We start from the raw sequence: 18,976 nt of genomic DNA, 5'->3' as shown, positions 1-18,976 counted from the left end.
AATGCATTCCACCGTCAAAAGCAGAGCTGCTCACTTACTCCATGTCAGGGGAACACAACAGGACTTAGGTCTCCATAAACGCCTTATAAATGTCAGGAGAAGTCCCCCATACCCCTCTGGGATATGTTGTGTTTGTAACTCTGGCTTCACAGAAAGAAATCTCCCCAGGCACTTGCGGCGACCAAAGTTTCATGCTTAAGTCTCCAGTCCAGGGCAGAAGATTTAAGTCCAGGGCAGATCAGATTTAAAAGTCAATGGGGGCTGAGGGAAGGTTTTTTGCCTGATGTTGGGTATCCAAATGATAACATGCACGTAGAATTATCAAGAACCACATTGGCAAATATTCAAATATTCAATTGAAGACACCTGGTCCCCATGTTTGACATTTCTAAATTCCACAAAAACATAACTACAAGCCGTGTACATTACCAAACACATAGCTCCCTCTTCCGTTATGTAAAGTTTATTTATTTTCTTTTTCTTTTCCCTTTTGCTTCTGCCTCTGCAGCTATCACTTTACACATAGGCACACACTCTCCACACTCATGCATAACATGTTTCCAAACCCCTCTCCCCTCAAACACCCTAACCGTGACCAACTAATGTGAATCTCAGATCATTCTACTCAATCACTAATAATACGTCCTTGTGTTTGTCTACTGCCTTGTCCCTCTGCTGTCTGTCTGTCACTCCTTGTCGTGTCTTATATGTTATGTGTTACACTCACTGATTAGCTATAATCTCCCCTTCCCTTATGTACCCAGGGCCTCACTAAACTGGGTGAACGGTTACGGTAGGACAAAGTAATGCACTGTATATAAATCTAAGTCTGTATTGTAACATATTGTGTATGCTATAAAATACATATGTTGATTTATTAAAAATAAAGTTGTCTTCTGAAGAGGTTGGGGTGGTGGCGGGCCAAAAAAAACAACAACAAAAAACACATTGGCAGTAAGAACACAGATGTGATAAAAGTGCTGAGATAGTGCTACACTGTGTATTTTCCAAGATTATGCACAGAATACCGATGATATGGCTATTATGACAATAAGTCAATAGGGTCAACCTAGGTCATACAAATGTAAAGGAACAGGATATGTGGATTCACATGCATGCATACAAATGAACATTTGCCCATAAAATAGAAAAGGAACAACATGTGACAAAAATATTAATGGACTGACATAAAACTAAAAGAAGAATGGGAAATCAAACCATATATTTGCTCGGTGTAGCACAGCCCTGTGGCAGATGTCATCAAAGTTACTCAGCAGTGTGTGATTTAGGGTCTGTGTGAGAGAGGGGAGAAAAAGGAAATGCAATCAAGAAGACTGCTAAACCTCCAAAAAGATGCCAAGTAATTCTGTTTAGTCACTGATATTGTATGAACCATGATTTTCTAGTAGGACAATAGGTCTCTCTCTCTCTCTCACTATATACAAGGCCTACATGTGTGTGACCACCGCGCTAGTTAAGTTTATGTCCAATATAGGCCTATTAACATCTGTAATATCCAATTACAATGAATGATTATACTTTTCAAAATGGTTTCAAGATTTATTAAAATGTCAAGTGCTTCGACAGCCTGTCCATAATTGTTCACATTTTACCAGCTGTATGAAGATATGCCTTAGAGATTCTATGAATAAGACATTTTAAGAATGACGTAAAATCATGTTGATTTCATATTTGCAAGGTGGTCCCCACTGGCGTCTTCAGAAAATATATTTTAGTTATTTAGATCGACTTACGGGCGTAAATCCAAATAATGTAATATTTAGTTAAAGGGGCAGAACGCCAAGCTCTTGGTTTGACGGTGACAACGCTCAAGGACACCAGATTGAGACTGAACTTTTATCGCACTAACCAGTTGTAGCCTACACTGAACCAGATCTGTACACTGAACAGTAAATGCGGAAACTGAAACACCACGGAAGTTGTTTAATTATTGAAAACGATAGGATCATGGATCAAGTTGTGTGGAGACTTGTTGTGACGATTCTGCAATAACAATAACACTGAAAGGGAATCGGGATAGCCTGCACACTTCAGTCCGGGGGCAGGGAAGGGAAACACTTCAGTCCGCTCCTGATGGGAAGGAGCAACAAGCGGCATCGAACAGAGCAAACCGGTGGCCTGCATGTATTGTAGCCAAAGAGTTCAATTCTGACGGTGAAAATAGACCTATGTGGAACATGAAATACTAACTTTGTTCACGTTTTCACTAGAGGAAAATATTTGACCGACTTATGTGGTTCATTGTTTGTTTATCTAACACAATGTTAGCCAATCTTTGAGTCAACATTGATTCGCGTTTGGCTAAGCTGACACATGGAAATCTTGCCGACTGCTAATGAGTGACGTTTCTCTGGGACCTTTCAGAAATATGGCCTATATCTAAGCCAGCGAACGCTGCTTTGGACTATGGAGATACCAGTTGGATTAGGAGAAGTTTGTAACTCCCCTAACACAATTTTTCGCGAATCTTATCCAAATCTTTTTCACAGCGTGCGAGTTGCGCGAACTAACACTGTCGTCTCCGAAACATTGGATTTATCAAGTTCAAAGTGCAGTTTCTTGCACCAAATACAGTCGCGAGAAATGCGCCAAACTAGCAGGCAGTCTCCCTGGGAAGACGCATGCTCAGGGACTGCATATCTTTCTAAATATGAAGTTACTGCGAACCTGCGAAATGCACAAACAACTGTCGACGTTGGGGTAAGTCGTGTTGATGTTGCTAAAAACTCCACAAACACGGAACAGAAGTTGTCGGTTACCGCTGATGAAACCGAGCGCGCCAGTGAGAGGGAGTTTTCTGCCGGTCACTCGAATTCGCATTCACTTAGCACAGACCTCAACTGCTGTAGACCAGCCTCGGTTCGTCACACACCCAAGTTAAGTCCTAACGGTGACGCATGTGTGGGAAACAGTTCTCCTGGTTCTACCAACACGACCATCTCAGAAACGGCAAGGGAGCTGTGCAACGCTGTCTCTGTCTCATTGGGGCTGGCCATGGATTCGAGCGAGGTGAGTGATCTGGAAAACTATGCACCGCCACTCGCGTCTGAACAAAGTGAAGGAAACTCACTCGAGGTGTCATTACTGGACAGTAGGACTAGAGGTGGACCCGTAGCTGGCGCGCCAACGACAGAGTACAGCAATTCTTCGAGAGACGATTCAATTATCAGTATGTTCAAAACTAGGCCTACAAATGTGAACTATTTGAGAGGGGGAGTGGAAACCTTGCAGGACCTCACACCCTCACGCGCGGGCCGGTCAGAGGATGAGTTTGGACTGAGCACCTGCGCTGACTTTGCTAAAGATGCAACCGTGATCATGGATCATTGTAGGTATCAGTTTGACCAGATGTTGCCGAGCAACTTGACAAACTTTAGTTCCGCTGAACCAATGCCCGCGCGATCGACCATCAGCCCGCCCTATATGATCTACAAGTCTTCGGTCCACAGCACTGATGTTGCAGAGACAGCGGAAGAAAAACATCACTCAAATCATTGCAACAAGAAGATCAAGACCGAAACGATGACCTCAGAAGTTTGGGGGTACCCGTACCGATATGCCGAGAACCGTAATGCGCCGTATGGACACTATCGACAGACCATGCACCCATATTGTTCTGGCTCACAGCCCGCATTCATATCTAAGTCATATGACTATGGTGGACTGATGGCTCGAGAGAGGGCGACTTCAGAACAGTGGTACGCCAGTGGGATGCTGTCCCGTATGTCTTATCCAACATCTGGATGCGTAAAAAATGATGTTGGGCAGTGGCTGGACATGTCAACGTATTCTGACGGCAGGTAACATAGCTTTTACCACTTTCTCATTTTGAATGAAGATGAGGACCTTACATATTTTATAGCTTGTTAACAAAAGTTTAATTCAGTGAAATGTGATGTAGACAGACTCCATTGAGTGACCCTTCAATCAAAGAGACAGCTCAGGGGTGCAGTTAGTAGCACACAGCACAGTAATGGATAATCAGTCAAGCTTGGTCTGACAGTTTGTATGTCAGTCACACAGTAGACCACCTGTTTAAGCTCTTAAATTGTAACTCAACCGTATTAAATAAATACCAGAGTTTTTGAAAATAAAAAGCATTTAGAGCTTTTAACAGTTATTGAGTTTAGTGGCTCCAGGGCTGAAATATGTAAATAAATGCATGATGGATATCTGAAATAAAGTCACAAGATACCAGAGGTGTACAGCAACACTGGAAAACACTTTTAGCATGACATCATTATGGTAGGCACAAAATATATATTTATATTTTTTATTTCTGACAACAAAATCCAGTTGTTGCATAGTTAATGATGACATGTGAAAATGCTGAAGAGAAGTTCAGCATAATAGACATTTCCCACCAAAACAGTTTAATCAGAATCCGATTTTGCAAATGCTCAGAGCAAACACTAAAGTTACAAGCAAAACAAAGTTGATTTCATATTGATCTCACATTTAACCAGTTAGGATAATTTGAAGTGAATGTTTTCTATTCAAATATATTATTGATTCATGGGCAGTCTTTGGAGATTGTTGCATCAGTGTTCCATTTTTGCTAGATTCATTGAAACTTCACAAGTACTTTTGTTTTACCCTATATTGTTTTTACTTTTAAAGCAGTTGCACCAATACACAGGTGGACAGAAGTATCATTTTAAATGGAATTTTTAAATGCATTTTTTCAAACTTCTTTGTTCCTGAACACAGCACATAGCACAATGTGGTTGGACTGTTATGACCTGTGATCTTTTGACTGCGTTTTGAGCAAGGATGAAATTGTATGCAACATGTGTTTTAATTTTGGACGTTGGAACTTTTTGGTTGAAAAGAAAGGGTAGCTAAAATGGTGAATTGATACCAGATATTTTGATCATTCATAGTGTCAGAGATGTTGCAGATCATTAGCCAGCATATTAATATGAATTGACACTGTGTGCTTATTTAATTCTTTTGAAATGAATGAATCTCCTGGTGACTAAATCGATGTTGATCATTGTAGTTGTAGGAATAGTGTACCACATAGGCTAGATTACAGGAAAGCTGTGTTAGTGGGACATCAAGTTTTGTACATTTGCACATTTGTTTCTACGATGATGCAACTCCCATTGTTAGCTTACACTACAGACCTATTGGCTGGTCCTTCTATTGTGCTGTACTGTGGTCATGAATAGGGTCACAGCAGGAGAGTCCTGTCGCTGTTGGGAGGCTGCTTCCCTGGTGACCCTCCCATTCTCTTTTACTCCTCATTGTTGTTCTCATTACAGTATAACAGAGCTGTGGGATGTGTGTGTGCATGCACATGTATTCACGACTGAGTAAGGAAGAGGGAGAGACATTGTGGACGCTTCAGCCATCTCTAGTTGAAACAGTGATGTAGGGATCACAAAACCTAAATAGTTTACACTCCTTTTTGTTACCTGCAGTAGAAGGGGGAGTGTAAATCTTTGCTTTACTGTTGATATTTTACCAGAGCATTTGACACATGCACTTTGTTACAGTTGAATATTGTGTGCTTAAGTGTGTGCATGGGCATGCATCATGGGCATGTGCTTGTGGAAGATGGATAGGTGAATAATGACAGTGGATCTGTCATCAAACCATTTTTGGTCTGGAGATATCCTCCTGCCTAGACAGTTTTTAAAAATTGTTTCTGATAGTTGTCGTTTGGCTAGGCTTGGCCTGATTTGAGAATTCTACCCTATGAAATGGCTGTATATCCTACATACTATGCATCACTGTTATTCCACTACTCCAAACCCACAGCAGACATTTACACACGCACACGCACACACACACACACACACACACACACACACACACACACACACACACACACACACAAACAGCACACACACACACACACATAAATTATGTGGATATCGGATCTGGATAAGCATCAGGTTATTTTCACCTTATTTATTCATTCCAATGTCAGGAAACTGGCCAGGTCATGGTAACCTTCTTAGGGTCTGCGTACGGTTCAAACAGCAGTGTCTACAATTAGTCAGGAACTGGCAGAAGAGCAGCCAGAGAGTGGAAGGAGGTGATGCAGCGTCCTTCTCCTGTTCTCCTGTATTGTACTGACTATTTGCTACGAATGTGTGGTCAACACAGCATGGCCCCTCTTTAAGCATTAAAGGATTTGCAAGTTGACATTGCCCAAGAGTGTTTTTACTGCTTTAATTTTTTTTCGTTCAAAGATCCCAAGCTTGTTGCCAGTATCTTGTTTCCTCTATAATGCCGCCAGTTGGGCAAACAGAAGTGCTACATTTTTATAAAGTCAGAGCTGTTCCTCTGCTCAAACTTTTCTTTCAATGCTTCCAGCTTTCTAGGCTTATATTATATTGAGTGGTGAGAGACAGAACATTGGAAGGAGGGAGATTCACACACAAACCTGCCCAGGAAATAGAAACATCAGTTTGAATTACAAAAAGTTACCTTAGATTTAGTCAGTTTCCACTCTCTGGACATAGGATACCGTATATATCAAATTTTGTCTCAGTCAGGGGTGAATCTAAAGTATTGTTAATGTCCTTGGTGTTACACCAGATGGTCCATGGCAGGGCAGTTTTATCAGACTGGCTGGATGGATAAGGGTCACTGCTCAAAGGCCCAACCCCCCCATTGCTGTTTTTTTTTTTTTTTTAATCGGAAGACATGTAACTTAACCACACTATTACCCCACCACCATGCATAGACACTCGCATTGTGCTTGACAAGGAAAAATGTTTTGAATGAATATGTTTTTAATTGGTTATTACTTGTTTTTTTGTGGGTCTTAATGTTCTAGCGGGTCCTCACTAATGGTCAGTTAGCGAGACTTGGTAGTAAGGGAACATTCTTTACTCATTAAAATGACCTCCACTGCAAATTATGTCCTAAATACCTAAGGGATTGTCAGGGACTAAGTGGGATTCAAATTGAGCTGTCAACTCATCTTGACACCTCTCTCTCTCTCTCTCTCTCTGTCTCTCTCTCTCACTCTCATACACACATGCACACACACACACACACACACACACACACACACACACACACACACATATACACATGCAAAGTTTATATTTAATGTTAATGATCTGGATAAGCATCAGGTTAAGCACACACACACACACACAAACACACATGCAAAGTTTGTATTTAATGTTAACCCTACAGTAAATGTAAAAGTATAAGTGGCATTTCAAATAAAAAATAAGTCGGCATTTAAAAAGCCCAACTTTGCTCCCACTCATTCCAAATATCTTTCCCTCTCAAGTTCAGTTAAAGAAGCACTCCAGCAGTTATTACAGTATTACAGCCCTGAATCTTTCTGTTCCGTTTTTTGTATGGAAAAAATACCCTCATGGCCTTATAATGGTTTAAAGCAGTGTTTCTCAAACTTTTTCAGATGAAGGACCACTTAACCAATAAAAAAGTAACGCACGGACCACCTAGTTAAAAAAAAAAAAAAGATTAGACCTACTTCAACAGTAGGCTATATTAGCCTATACACAATAGGCCTACTCACTGAACCACCTTGCTTATTGTCTTTGCACTTTGCTTATTGTGTCAGAGGATTCATATGATTTAAACTGGCATAGGCCTATCTTACATAGACAGTGTTGCAGAACTGTTTGGATTTAGCCTACATACAAGTTGGTTCAATATTGCAAACAACTCATCTATTCTATATTATATTTTACCATGTCTGCTCACGGACCACTTAGGATAGCTTGCGGACCACCAGTGGTCCCTGGACCACCCTTTGAGAAACACTGGTTTAAAGGAACACACCAACATTTTGAGTTCCAACCATGAACTGTGCTAGGCCAATGGGGGGTGCATCAGACTGACTTACTACACGCACGGCTAGGCTAGGCTAATGGGGGGGTGCATCAGACTGACTACACGCACGGCTAGGCTAATGGGGGGTGCATCATACTGACTTACTACATGCATGGCTAGGCTAGGCTAGGCTAATGGGGGGTGCATCAGACTGACTTACTACATGCATGGCTAGGCTAGGCTAATGGGGGGTGCATCAGACTGACTTACTACATGCATGGCTAGGCTAGGCTAATGGGGGGTGCATCAGACTGACTTACTACACGCACAGAGACAAGAAGGGTATGTACAGTGTTGTATAAAGTACTAGAAAGCAATACTTGAGTAAAAGTACAAGTATCGTACTAGAAAAAGACTTTGGTAGAAGTGAAAGTTACCTTTTAGAATATTACTTAAGTAAAAGTCTTAAAGTATCTGATATATACTGTACTTAAGTATTTATCAAAAGTAATTTTCTGATATTTAATGTACTTACCGGTAAGTATTTGAAGTAAAAGTAAAAAGCAATCGGTTTTATTTTTAACTTTTATTGTGAACTTTATTTTGGCTTTCTTATAGTAAAGCATAAAGCATATTTATATATATTCCCATATCTTCTTAATCTCACTCATCAAACCAAAATCACATTCTTTTCTAGGACTTTTCAGGCACAATTCTCTTAAGTTCAAAGAACAAGCAGCATATTTTTAGAGCTGACATCAAAGAAAAAAACAAACAGAAATTTCACTTTTGTATGAACTTCAGGTAAAAATGAAAAATAAATAACTAATTTCTTTAAATTGGTTGGTAGGGAGACCATTTTGGCCATGTGGTATGAGCATTTCTAGGGCTTACTCCCCAGGTCACCATCTCACTCTCACACACACACACACACAGGCCACCTATGTCCAGCAGCTACTAATATAGCTACTAATATGCCAGTCATTAGTTGAAACTGAAAAGTTGTCTGGTCATCTTGAAAAGAAGCTGGTTTTCAAAGTTGCCAGAATTCAGTGCCCGGGAGTCTTCTGGTGTGATAAAGGAGAATTCCGGTGTGATATTGACCTAAAGTGTATTGAAACATGATACCGAGTGTGAACGTATGTCTCATAGCCCATCTCGGCTTGTCCCCTGCACTCCAAAATCTGGCGCTAGTTAGCCGATGCTACCAACAGCTTTTCCAATAGTGGTGCTTCGGCATCGGGCTAGCCATGCAAATAAATTACTGTTTTACACCCATTTACGAGTAAGAATGAACAGGTATGATAAGGGATCAGATTCCAAAAATAATTCAGTGAAAATGCATGGATTCCAGTTTCTTCCAGTAGCAGCAACTGGAATCCATGCATTTCCACTGAATTATTTTTGGAATCTGATCCCTTATCATACCTGTTCATTCTTACTAGTTGCTCGACTTATCGTGACTAAATTCAAGATGGCTGCAAACGCTAAACTTCGTGAAGATACTGTCTGTATAAATCGTCTTGTAAGTAAACTACCAGTGCTTTTTCAAAGTTCTCAATGTCTCGTTTTAAATGTCAGGGCCCTCGGAAGTCTACCAATGAAGTGTGGAGATACATTGAGCCTCGTAAATGGGTGTAAAACAGTGATTTATTTGCATGGCTAGCCCGATGCCGAAGCACCACTATTGAAAAAGCTGTTGGTAGCATCGGCTAACTAGCGCCAGATTTTGGAGTGCAGGGGACAAGCCGAGATGGGCTATGAGACATACGTTCACACTCGGTATCATGTTTCAATACACTTTAGGTCAATATCACACCGGAATTCTCCTTTAAGTCCTGCGATGCTAAATAGCCTTTCACAGGCCGCTGAGGCAGGTAGCGGGGTGTTCAGCTTCACAGAAGCTGCCAATGTACAGAAACATTTCTTGCAAATACGGCCACCGGTGTATGACGTTATCTTCACCACTACCCTGTTCACCACTATCATCGGGGTGGTCGTCTATGATAATGGAAGGTCCTCCAGTAGATGGTCGTGCTCATGGCGGTTTCAGTTGTGCGTCCTCCTCCTTTAGCAACAAACACGCGCGGAAATAGAGTGCGGAGCGTGCGTATAATGCAATCTAGGAGCAGATTCGCCAAACCTCCCTTTTTGCAGTCGCACACATTTCTTCTAATTTTAGGTTTTAGTAACGAGTAACGAAGATGCTTAGTGGAAATATAACGGAGTAAAAGTATACATTTTATCTAGGAAATGTAGTGGAGTAAAAGTGAAAGTTGCCATTTAAATTGAAATAGCGAAGTAAAGTACACATAAGTGAAATTTCTACTTAAGTACAGTAACAAAGTATTTGTACTCCATTACATTACAACACTGGGTATGTATCATGTTATCTAACTCTGGGAGAGATGGTGAATGAGCTAATTTTCCAAAATGTTGATGTGTTCTTTAAACGTAACTCCTCCTTCCTCCTCATTTTGGAAATTGGGATCTACCTGGCCCCACCCCACCTGCTATTTGCTGCTGCAGCTGATATATTAGCTAGCTTACGTACATCTTTATGAAGAATTGTCCCACCATCAGGTAGGCTACTCAGGGTTGATTCTGTGATTGACTCTACTCTCATGACGCACATGACAGATGCCTGGATTATCTCTGTCTTATATGGACAGGTAAACATTTTAAAAAGTGATTTGCACTGGAGGGCGTCTTTAAACTTTGATCACTCGAAAAAATACACATAATTATATTGATAAAGTATTGATGGTAATACACAGGACTGAGCAAGACAAAATTAAACTGCTACTGCATGGTATGGTCATCATCATCTTATTTATTATTCCTCCCTCACTCCCTACCTCCACTGTCAGTGTGCTACCATGTACAGCAGGCTCCATGTGTGAGAAAGAGAGAAGGCTGTTTGTATTCTGTGGTTTGATGCTGAAGCAGTCAGAAGTTAATTTCCGTCCTGACACATCATGCTTATCATACAGTATCTCCAACATTCATGTTCATTAAATTAGATTAGGTTTTTGATATCTACTGAGACTGCCTTTTTTTTTAATGAACAACATTGGTGAGAGAAAGACCTCTTCCTGAGAGGCGCTTAATAAATCCGGTCCAAAGTGATTAGGCTACTCCCCAGACTTCATTATTATCTAATTGGAGAAAGTGCATCTAATCAGAGCAGAGAACAGCAACAAACAACGTATACCCCAACTAAATAAATAAAGTGTTAATGAGTTAATGAACTGAGTCCATGGCACAGGAAGATGAGTGTGTGTGTGTGTGTGTGAAAGAGAGAGAGAGAGAGAGGAACAGACATGTTTACCACTTCTTTATTATACCACTATCTAACCTTGTTACATGATTACACCAATATAACACCTCCATTAACAATATGAATCAACAAAGGTTACACAATCACATTCAAAGAAAAAAAAATATCCATCATGTCACACCATTAAAATTTAAGAATGATTTTATACATCATCTCCAAAATCACACACTTACCCACCCTTCAGTCAAGTTATGATACCCATATTCATTTTTAATGCAACTCCCAAACATCCCCTTGAGTTCTAAGGATAAGGATCTATCGAGCCAGCCCCCACCTTTCTTTTCCTGTGGGTCTGCCATATGGGAGAAAGAGAGAGAGAGAGAGATTATCTATGTTTGTCAGGACCTTTGTCTACATCCGTGACACTTGACCAGTATCTGAAAAGCTCTCGGATGAGAATAAAGAAAATATACTGATGGCTAGGCAGTGACCGCTTCTCTGCCCATGCAAGTGACAGATGAAGTAGGTGAGACAGAGAGATACACTGAAGTCTTAACCCAGACAGATGACGCTGAAGGAAAATTCTGGAATTGTCAGTGAGGTAAAGAAATGGTAAGAGTTTGTTATGCTTTGTAAAGTTTAGACCTTATCTTTTCTGTATCCTTGAGTTTTAAAGTTGCACGTCCTTGATTAATAGTTATGTCTGCACAAAGTGTCTCTCCCTTCGCTGCATCATACACACGTACACACACACACACACACACACACTTTTTCTCTGACCTTGATTTCTCACTGGCACAAACACACGTTGATGGTCTTACCCCCATAAACCCTTGCTCATGTCTGCTGATGTTTCATTTTCTTGTTCCTCAGCTTTCTTTCCGAATCTGTCCATGTGTAATAAGAAGCAGTTGTATAGGCCCTCCAATTCATACAAATGTTATATTCTGTGTGAAACCTCAAACAGGAAGTTAATTAACCACTAAGGACTGATTTTGATGTTCAATGTTGACCATCCCAAAATTAATACCAAAACCAATCCCAAATATAATATAATTTGTCCATGCGGTGTGTGTGTGTGCGCGCCTGTTTCTGTTAGAGTGTGAGTGTTGCTGTATGTGGCAGCCGTGGCCTACTGGTTAGCGATTCGGACTTGTAACCGGAGGGTTGCCGGTTTGAACCCCGACCAGTAGGAACGGCTGAAGTGCCCTTGAGCAAGGCACCTAACCTCTCACTTCTCCCCGAGCGGCAGCTCACTGCGTGGGGATTCACCTCACTGTGTATTCACTGTGTGCTTTCACTAGTTCACGGATTGGGATAAATGCAGAAACCAAATTTCCCTCACGGGATCAAAAGAGTATACTTATACTATACTTATGTATGTAGCCTACATCTGTGTTTGTAAGAGTGTGAGTGTTACTGTGTGTGTGTGTTTGTGTGTGTGTGTGCGCGCGTGTGTGCGTCTGTTGGTGTGTTTGTTTGCTTGTTTGTTTGTATAGGGTGGTCATCAGTCTGTAGCTCAGTTTCACAGAGTGTATTTTTAGGAGAGGAACATTTCCAAGAGATATACAGTACCTTACATAATGTGTGGATGTACTCCAGTACTGTCAAATAGGACTGTGAAATAGTGAAGAGCTGAGACGTGACATTCTGATTATTAGATAATTATTATCTAGATTAGAAGATTTTCAATTTACTTATAAGCTTCCAACATACCCCAATCTTTAATTCTCACATACTGAAAAACACAAATCTTCCCTCCCTTACAAGGTGTCATTTGAAATGAAAGAACAATGGACAGATGCATGAATGATGAAACCATTTAAGGCTCTGTTGTTTTAGAAGAGGCTGAAGGTGTCAGACATGAAGATCTATGCTGCCTTCACAGTCACTAAGATTTGTCTTATCTTCAATCAGATAATGTACTAATCCCATTCAGCTCCCAATGAGCATCTCTTTGATTTCCAAGAACCCTTGGCCCATAGCTATCATAGTCATATTTACCAGAATATGACACAATGGATTAGGAGGGACTAAATGGCATCTTATACACACATGCAGTAGCAAATTCACACAGCAACAAACAGACTCATCAGCACAGACTTGCACAAATATTTTGGGATAGATGTGTTTGTATTAGCTTGAACTATGAACATACTGAATTGAGAAACTGTAATGAGATCATCTCTTATCAGAAGCAATGTTGATTTAAGAGGTTACAGTGACATTAGTTGGATATGCAGTCCAAGAACATTAGACTACTACAAAGTACATTTATTGCATCACACAAACCAGTGGCATAACATAGCTGTGCTGGGCCCTGGTACGAGCATTTTCATTGGGGCCCCCCCTCCAACACCACCCCCCACCCCGCGACACAAACACACACACACCCTCACCCAAAATTGTGTTTGTGATGGAGATTCTCCAACATGTGATCAGACAGAGCCATGGAAAGTGGCTGCCTGACTAATCATTGCTACCACCTCTGGATTCCCCCAACTTCCGAAACCAAAACGCAGATAACATATAGCCATAGAACAATTCAATAGCCATCAAAAAAGCATCAAGGAAAACACTCAACAACTCATACGCAGTGGCGCCTAGGCCTACACAATATATACAACTGCTTAATTTAGCCTATAACAGTGTGGCGCAGCGGTCAGATAGCCTTCCACAAACAGGTCACAGAAAGTGCACCTCACATATGCCTACTCCATTAAAAAAAGCAACCTGTAACTCACCCATTAGAAGTTCACTCTGCGGGCCTTCTGTTCATCAAAGTCATTGATGAATATCGTTGAAACCCAACTGCCTGGCTCTGCTGTTCTCAATGGAGAGTATGGCCAATCCACTCAATCGTTCTTGTACTCCTTAGGTAGGACTTAGGCTGCACCGGCAGTAGTTACGCTACTGACACAAACTAAGCTTCATAACGTAACAATTTCTGCTGTATTAAGTCATTTGTTTTCTTTCTAGTAACCGGATATCATTGGATTATCTTCATCTTTGCTACTCGTGTGTGTGTGTTTGAGTGTCTGTGTGTTTCTCTCTCTCTTTCTCTCTCTCTCTCTGACTTTGTGTGTGTGTGTGTGTGTGTGTGTGTGTGTGTGTGTAGGTTTGATGGAGGGCGTGAGCACATGTTTCCCATGGAGTTTTTTTTCCCGCCTCACCGCACCTGCCTCATCTGCTCAGACGAGGCGTCAGGCTGCCATTATGGAGCTCTCACCTGTGGCAGCTGCAAGGTGTTCTTCAAGAGGGCAGCAGAAGGTAAAACTCACACACACCTCTCTCTCTCTCTCACACACACACACACACACACACACACACTGGTAGATTAAACATTGCATTTGCAGTGACGTAGTAGATGACAAAGTAACAGCTGACCTGTGATCTCTTGGGTTTACGTGCCTGTCATAGTCAGTATCTGATTCATGCAAAGGGACTTTAATCCCCCATAAATGTGAGCTGATCAAAACAAACACTGGAGGTAAACTCATCAAGTAGTTCCTATTGTTCTGGAAGCAGTTACGCTACCAGGGGTGATGCTTTGTCATCTTGTTAACCTCCAAAGTGAAATAAAGCCTAAATCAACATGAGTGGAACTAACCGGAGTCTCAGAGTAACAGACTAATATATATATATTTATTTATTTTGTCGTGACTTCCTAAAGTTGCTATGGTGACATGTTTCTGTGAGTTCAGCTAGGTGGGGAAAAGGGAAAGTGCTGTGGAAGAGAGGAGCATGGCAAGGTGGAATAGGAAACTGAGACCTCAGACTAACCTTAGCGCAGTCTTTCATTATTGTGCAAACTGTGTTATTCCTGACAATGATTAGATCCTGCTGATGCTAAGTCAAAGATTAGAGCAACATTATGTAATCATTTGCCTCTTTCCGAGGAATGTGTTTTAACAGCAACATATGAGTTATGTTTTTTTGTTTTTTTTTTTTATTTTGTGTTCTAATTCATTTGGATGGTTTCTATCTAAAATTTGCTCTGGTCGGAGCACATAAAGCACTGTAAATTGCTACATGATTCTAATGGAATTCTATCCCACAATACGACACTTCACACGCATACCTTGTGTGAATTGGCCTTAAGAGTCAGTCATCGGAGGTTGAAATAAGTCCTGCTAATGAGACAATATGTGTGTTTGTGGGTGCCATTGAGAGGATGCCTTTGTGTGCCTTTATATTAAACACACATAACTGTTCAAATATCTACTGTCTATTTTTATAGCTCAACTGAAAGCTGAACTGAAATCTCTTTATCCCTCTCCTCCTCCTCCTCTCTCCCACAAACCTCTCTACCTGTCTGTCTATCACTGTCAGGTAAACAGAAGTATCTTTGTGCAAGTAGAAATGACTGTACTATCGACAAACTGCGGAGGAAGAACTGTCCATCCTGTCGGCTAAAGAAATGCTTCGAGGCAGGCATGAGCCTGGGAGGTAAAGCATTGTTTAGAATCTCAAGTTTATCCCCGCAAAGGTATACAATTGGTCAGTGTCCATCACTGGCCATCTTAATGTAGTTTTCCTTGAGCTATTAGAGAGATTCGTTGTATCTCTTTTCTACACAGTGCTGAGTTCTTCATACTGAGATAGAACCAAAATCACCAGCAGTGGTTCTAAAGGAGTGATCTTTTCAGAGCTTGTGCAAAGCAATCATGGAGCTGCAGGTTTTAGCGTACTTTCATTTAGCTTGACCATCAGGATCACAATATTACAGCTCTGCTGTTTTGATGGAGTCAAGAGAGAGAAACTTTGATGCTAGAATTCATGTCAGGAAAAAAAACAGGTTCTTGTCAGAAAAAAAGCTCCTGCGATTTAGCTCTCTGTTTTCTGTTTTCACTCACTTTCACACGATCACACAGGCTCTATCTTTCTCTCTATCTCTCTCTCTCTCTCACACACACACACACACACACACACACACACACACACACACACACACACACACACACACACACACACAAACACCACCTCTTTTACTCTTCAAATCTTGATCTGTAAATCAGTTGTATGGGTGTAAGACCATATTATTTATGTAGTACTTCACTAGTTCACTAGTGGTCTCTGATGTCCTTCTCATTAGCTGCTTTCAGACCTCATGTCCCCCGCAGTATATGCGGCGCTTTGTCAAACGGAGGTCTGACCCTTTGGGTGATTCAGATATGATGCTAAAATGCTGACATTATGCGGTCACATGTGTGAATGACACCAATGCACATTAACAGAATCTCCGTGTGGTTGAACAGGTTGAACGTGGTTGAACACGCACATGAACAGAATCTCCGCATGTTCTTTGCTTCGTTCAGACACGAGCTCATTTACATAATGTCTGTCGGAAATACTTCCGCTTGACATCCGCAGAGTATGCGGACTTACACATAGGTCTGAAAGCAGCTATTAATTCATTCCTTTACTCATAGCCCCCACACAGCCTGCCAGTAATTCACCCCCCCACACACACACACACACACACACACACACACTCACACAGTGCCTGCCATCCTCTATTCAATTTTCACCCTCGTCGGTGTGCTGCGAATGGTGTGTTGGTGGGGTGCGGTGGGGATGTCACTGGCAAAAACGACTTCTGCACTAGAAGAGGATAACAGTCCCTGAATGGGGGGTAATTTGGCCACCAGCCACTGGAAGAGGGTGGGGGTAGAGGGTGGTGTACGCGCGCGTGTGTGGTGGTGGTGGTGGTGGTGGTTGGGGGAAATGCGACGTAATGCTGTAATGTGCTGATTGCCTCTGAAGATCCCCCTGAAAACCCTCCTCTGCCTGGTTCTCCTTTAGCTCTCCATAAAAGAGCTCCTTTTCTCTCCCCTCTGCTCCTTTCACTGGGCATCATAAAAGGCCCAGCTAGCTAAAAATGGCGTAGCGTGCCATCTTCCCTCGCTCTCATTCCCGCTCTTTTCCCCCCTTCTTTTCGGTTCCCCTGCTCCTCCGTCTTTTGCTCCCTAGTGTCTTTATCGCACCTTGTCATGACTGGTGATCTTGTTCCCACTTTTCACTTTTCCTTTCTGCCTTTTCACTGCTCTCGCTCTGGTGCCAGCAAGGCTCTTACTCAGAAATCTGTCAGCAATTTGGTGGAAATCATATTATTTTACCACTATATCGGTGCCATAATTACTGTAAACCCATGCAGACCATCATTCACATAAGGTAGATAATGATGCTTATCACCCGGGAAAAAGAAATATACTTTTCTGATGGGGTGGCTGGTGGGTTGGCTATTAATTCTGAATAACAGGACACCTATGAAGTAGATCTGCTAAAAAAAGTTTAATCACCGTTCCATATCAATGCTTATGAATGGTAACTATAACAACCATAGTAGGACGACGGTGGAGCCTGGAAGAAGGCTTCGCAACTATGGAATCAACTGTAAACAAGCTACAGTAACTGTCCATGCTATCGCTGTTATAGGGCCAAAAAAAGTTGCACAACAAACTGAAAAAGTAGCTTTCTTTTAAAACGAAACCATGTGTTTCCATTGTGTTCTATAAAGGCATAACTATTGCCTCTATTGGCAACCGGGTGATAAGCAGGATAGCGGCCTTCAAGGTGTCCTGTTATAGCAGGACACCTCGGCGGCCATTATCCCTTACTTAGCACTGAAGCATTATAATGACTGCTGCTAGTGTGTGCATTAAATCAGTTTGGGAGCAGCATCTAGTGTGCAGACTTTTTACACGCACACATACACACACACACACACGCACAGACATGCACACACTATTTGGGAGTCACCAAGGTATATTTTCTTTGTTGTTTCAGACTTGTCTTGTGCACAAATTTGTACACACACACACACACATACACATACACACACACACACACAGGTGCATAGAAACAAAAATGTATAGACACACACACACACACACACACACACACACACACAACATTGCAATCACCTTTTCTATAGAAATGAGATGTGAAGGATGCCATCTTCATATTGTATTTAATTACTGAGATAAGACACAAAAGGCAACACAATCCTGCTAACTCCTGCTGTGCTTTAATGAGTGAAGATGGCACAGGGCAGTGAACAGAATTATGTATATATACTCTTTTGATCCCGTGAGGGAAATTAGCTCTGTTCAAATGCCACATAGCAACCTGTTGGCCCATACTTGCCAGCGGCTTGGCGAGTTGGTGTCCAAGACGATACTAATGGGCATCAACCCAAGAAACATTCCTAATCGAGCACTCATGTCGCATTCTGTATCGGTATGGTCTGCACAATAGAACTCGCTTTTTGGGTCTATGTGACTTGATCTGTGTCTCTGTCTCTCTGCTCATATCTGTCTGGCTATCTCAGTCTCTGCCCACATGAGCATTGTCTTTTTTGTTTTTTCTTGGTAAGCTACACTATACAGTATTCGCTCATCAAGCCAGCACTGGACAAGGATTTCAGAGTAAACGTCTGTAGTGCATATCCCTTTTGAGCAATGCTCAACGCCTGACTTTGAGCTTCTCGGAGTTTCTGATGGCTTAAATGATGAGATTGACGAAAAGATTTCAGATGGTAAGTGGTCAGTAATTTGTCAGTAATTCCATGCAGGCTGGTCATGGTTAGGCATAAGCTTCATGTGGAATGCATATGTGCTCATTACGGAGTTATTGAGGCATTTTGGTGTTGATTTGTGAGTATTAGAATTTGAAATGATAACACCATTATGCAATGAATGTGTGTGCTGTTGCATTATTTTTAATTTTTATGTTGGTCAAGTTTTGGTCTGTAGTAGCAAAAATGCTTTCTGTGTGAATGTGGATGGAAAAAAACTTTGATTGTGTGTGTGTGCATGTGTGTGCGTGTGCGTGCATGTGCGTGCCAGTGAGTGTGTAGTAGCAGATACTACAAGGTCAGAGTGGAGTGGGTAAATGATTGCA

At 41.5% G+C, this 18,976-nt stretch overlaps 1 protein-coding gene across 2 annotated transcripts in view; it reads left to right on the top strand.

Moving 5' to 3' along the window:
- Positions 1-1,885: 1,885 nt before the first annotated feature.
- The window catches only part of ar (androgen receptor), a 26,915-nt gene continuing 9,824 nt past the window's right edge, over positions 1,886-18,976 (top strand). For both annotated transcript variants that reach the window (XM_042093569.1, XM_042093570.1), the window contains exons 1-3: positions 1,886-3,821; positions 14,190-14,341; positions 15,404-15,520. In XM_042093569.1, the coding sequence (XP_041949503.1) occupies positions 2,428-3,821; positions 14,190-14,341; positions 15,404-15,520 (1,663 nt within the window). In that variant the 5' untranslated portion in view covers positions 1,886-2,427. The remainder of the gene's footprint in view (positions 3,822-14,189; positions 14,342-15,403; positions 15,521-18,976) is intronic.

This window comes from Alosa sapidissima, chromosome 5 (genome assembly GCF_018492685.1).
Source record: "Alosa sapidissima isolate fAloSap1 chromosome 5, fAloSap1.pri, whole genome shotgun sequence".
NCBI classification, from domain to species: domain Eukaryota; kingdom Metazoa; phylum Chordata; class Actinopteri; order Clupeiformes; family Clupeidae; genus Alosa; species Alosa sapidissima.
This window is presented reverse-complemented; position numbering and strand designations above follow the sequence as displayed.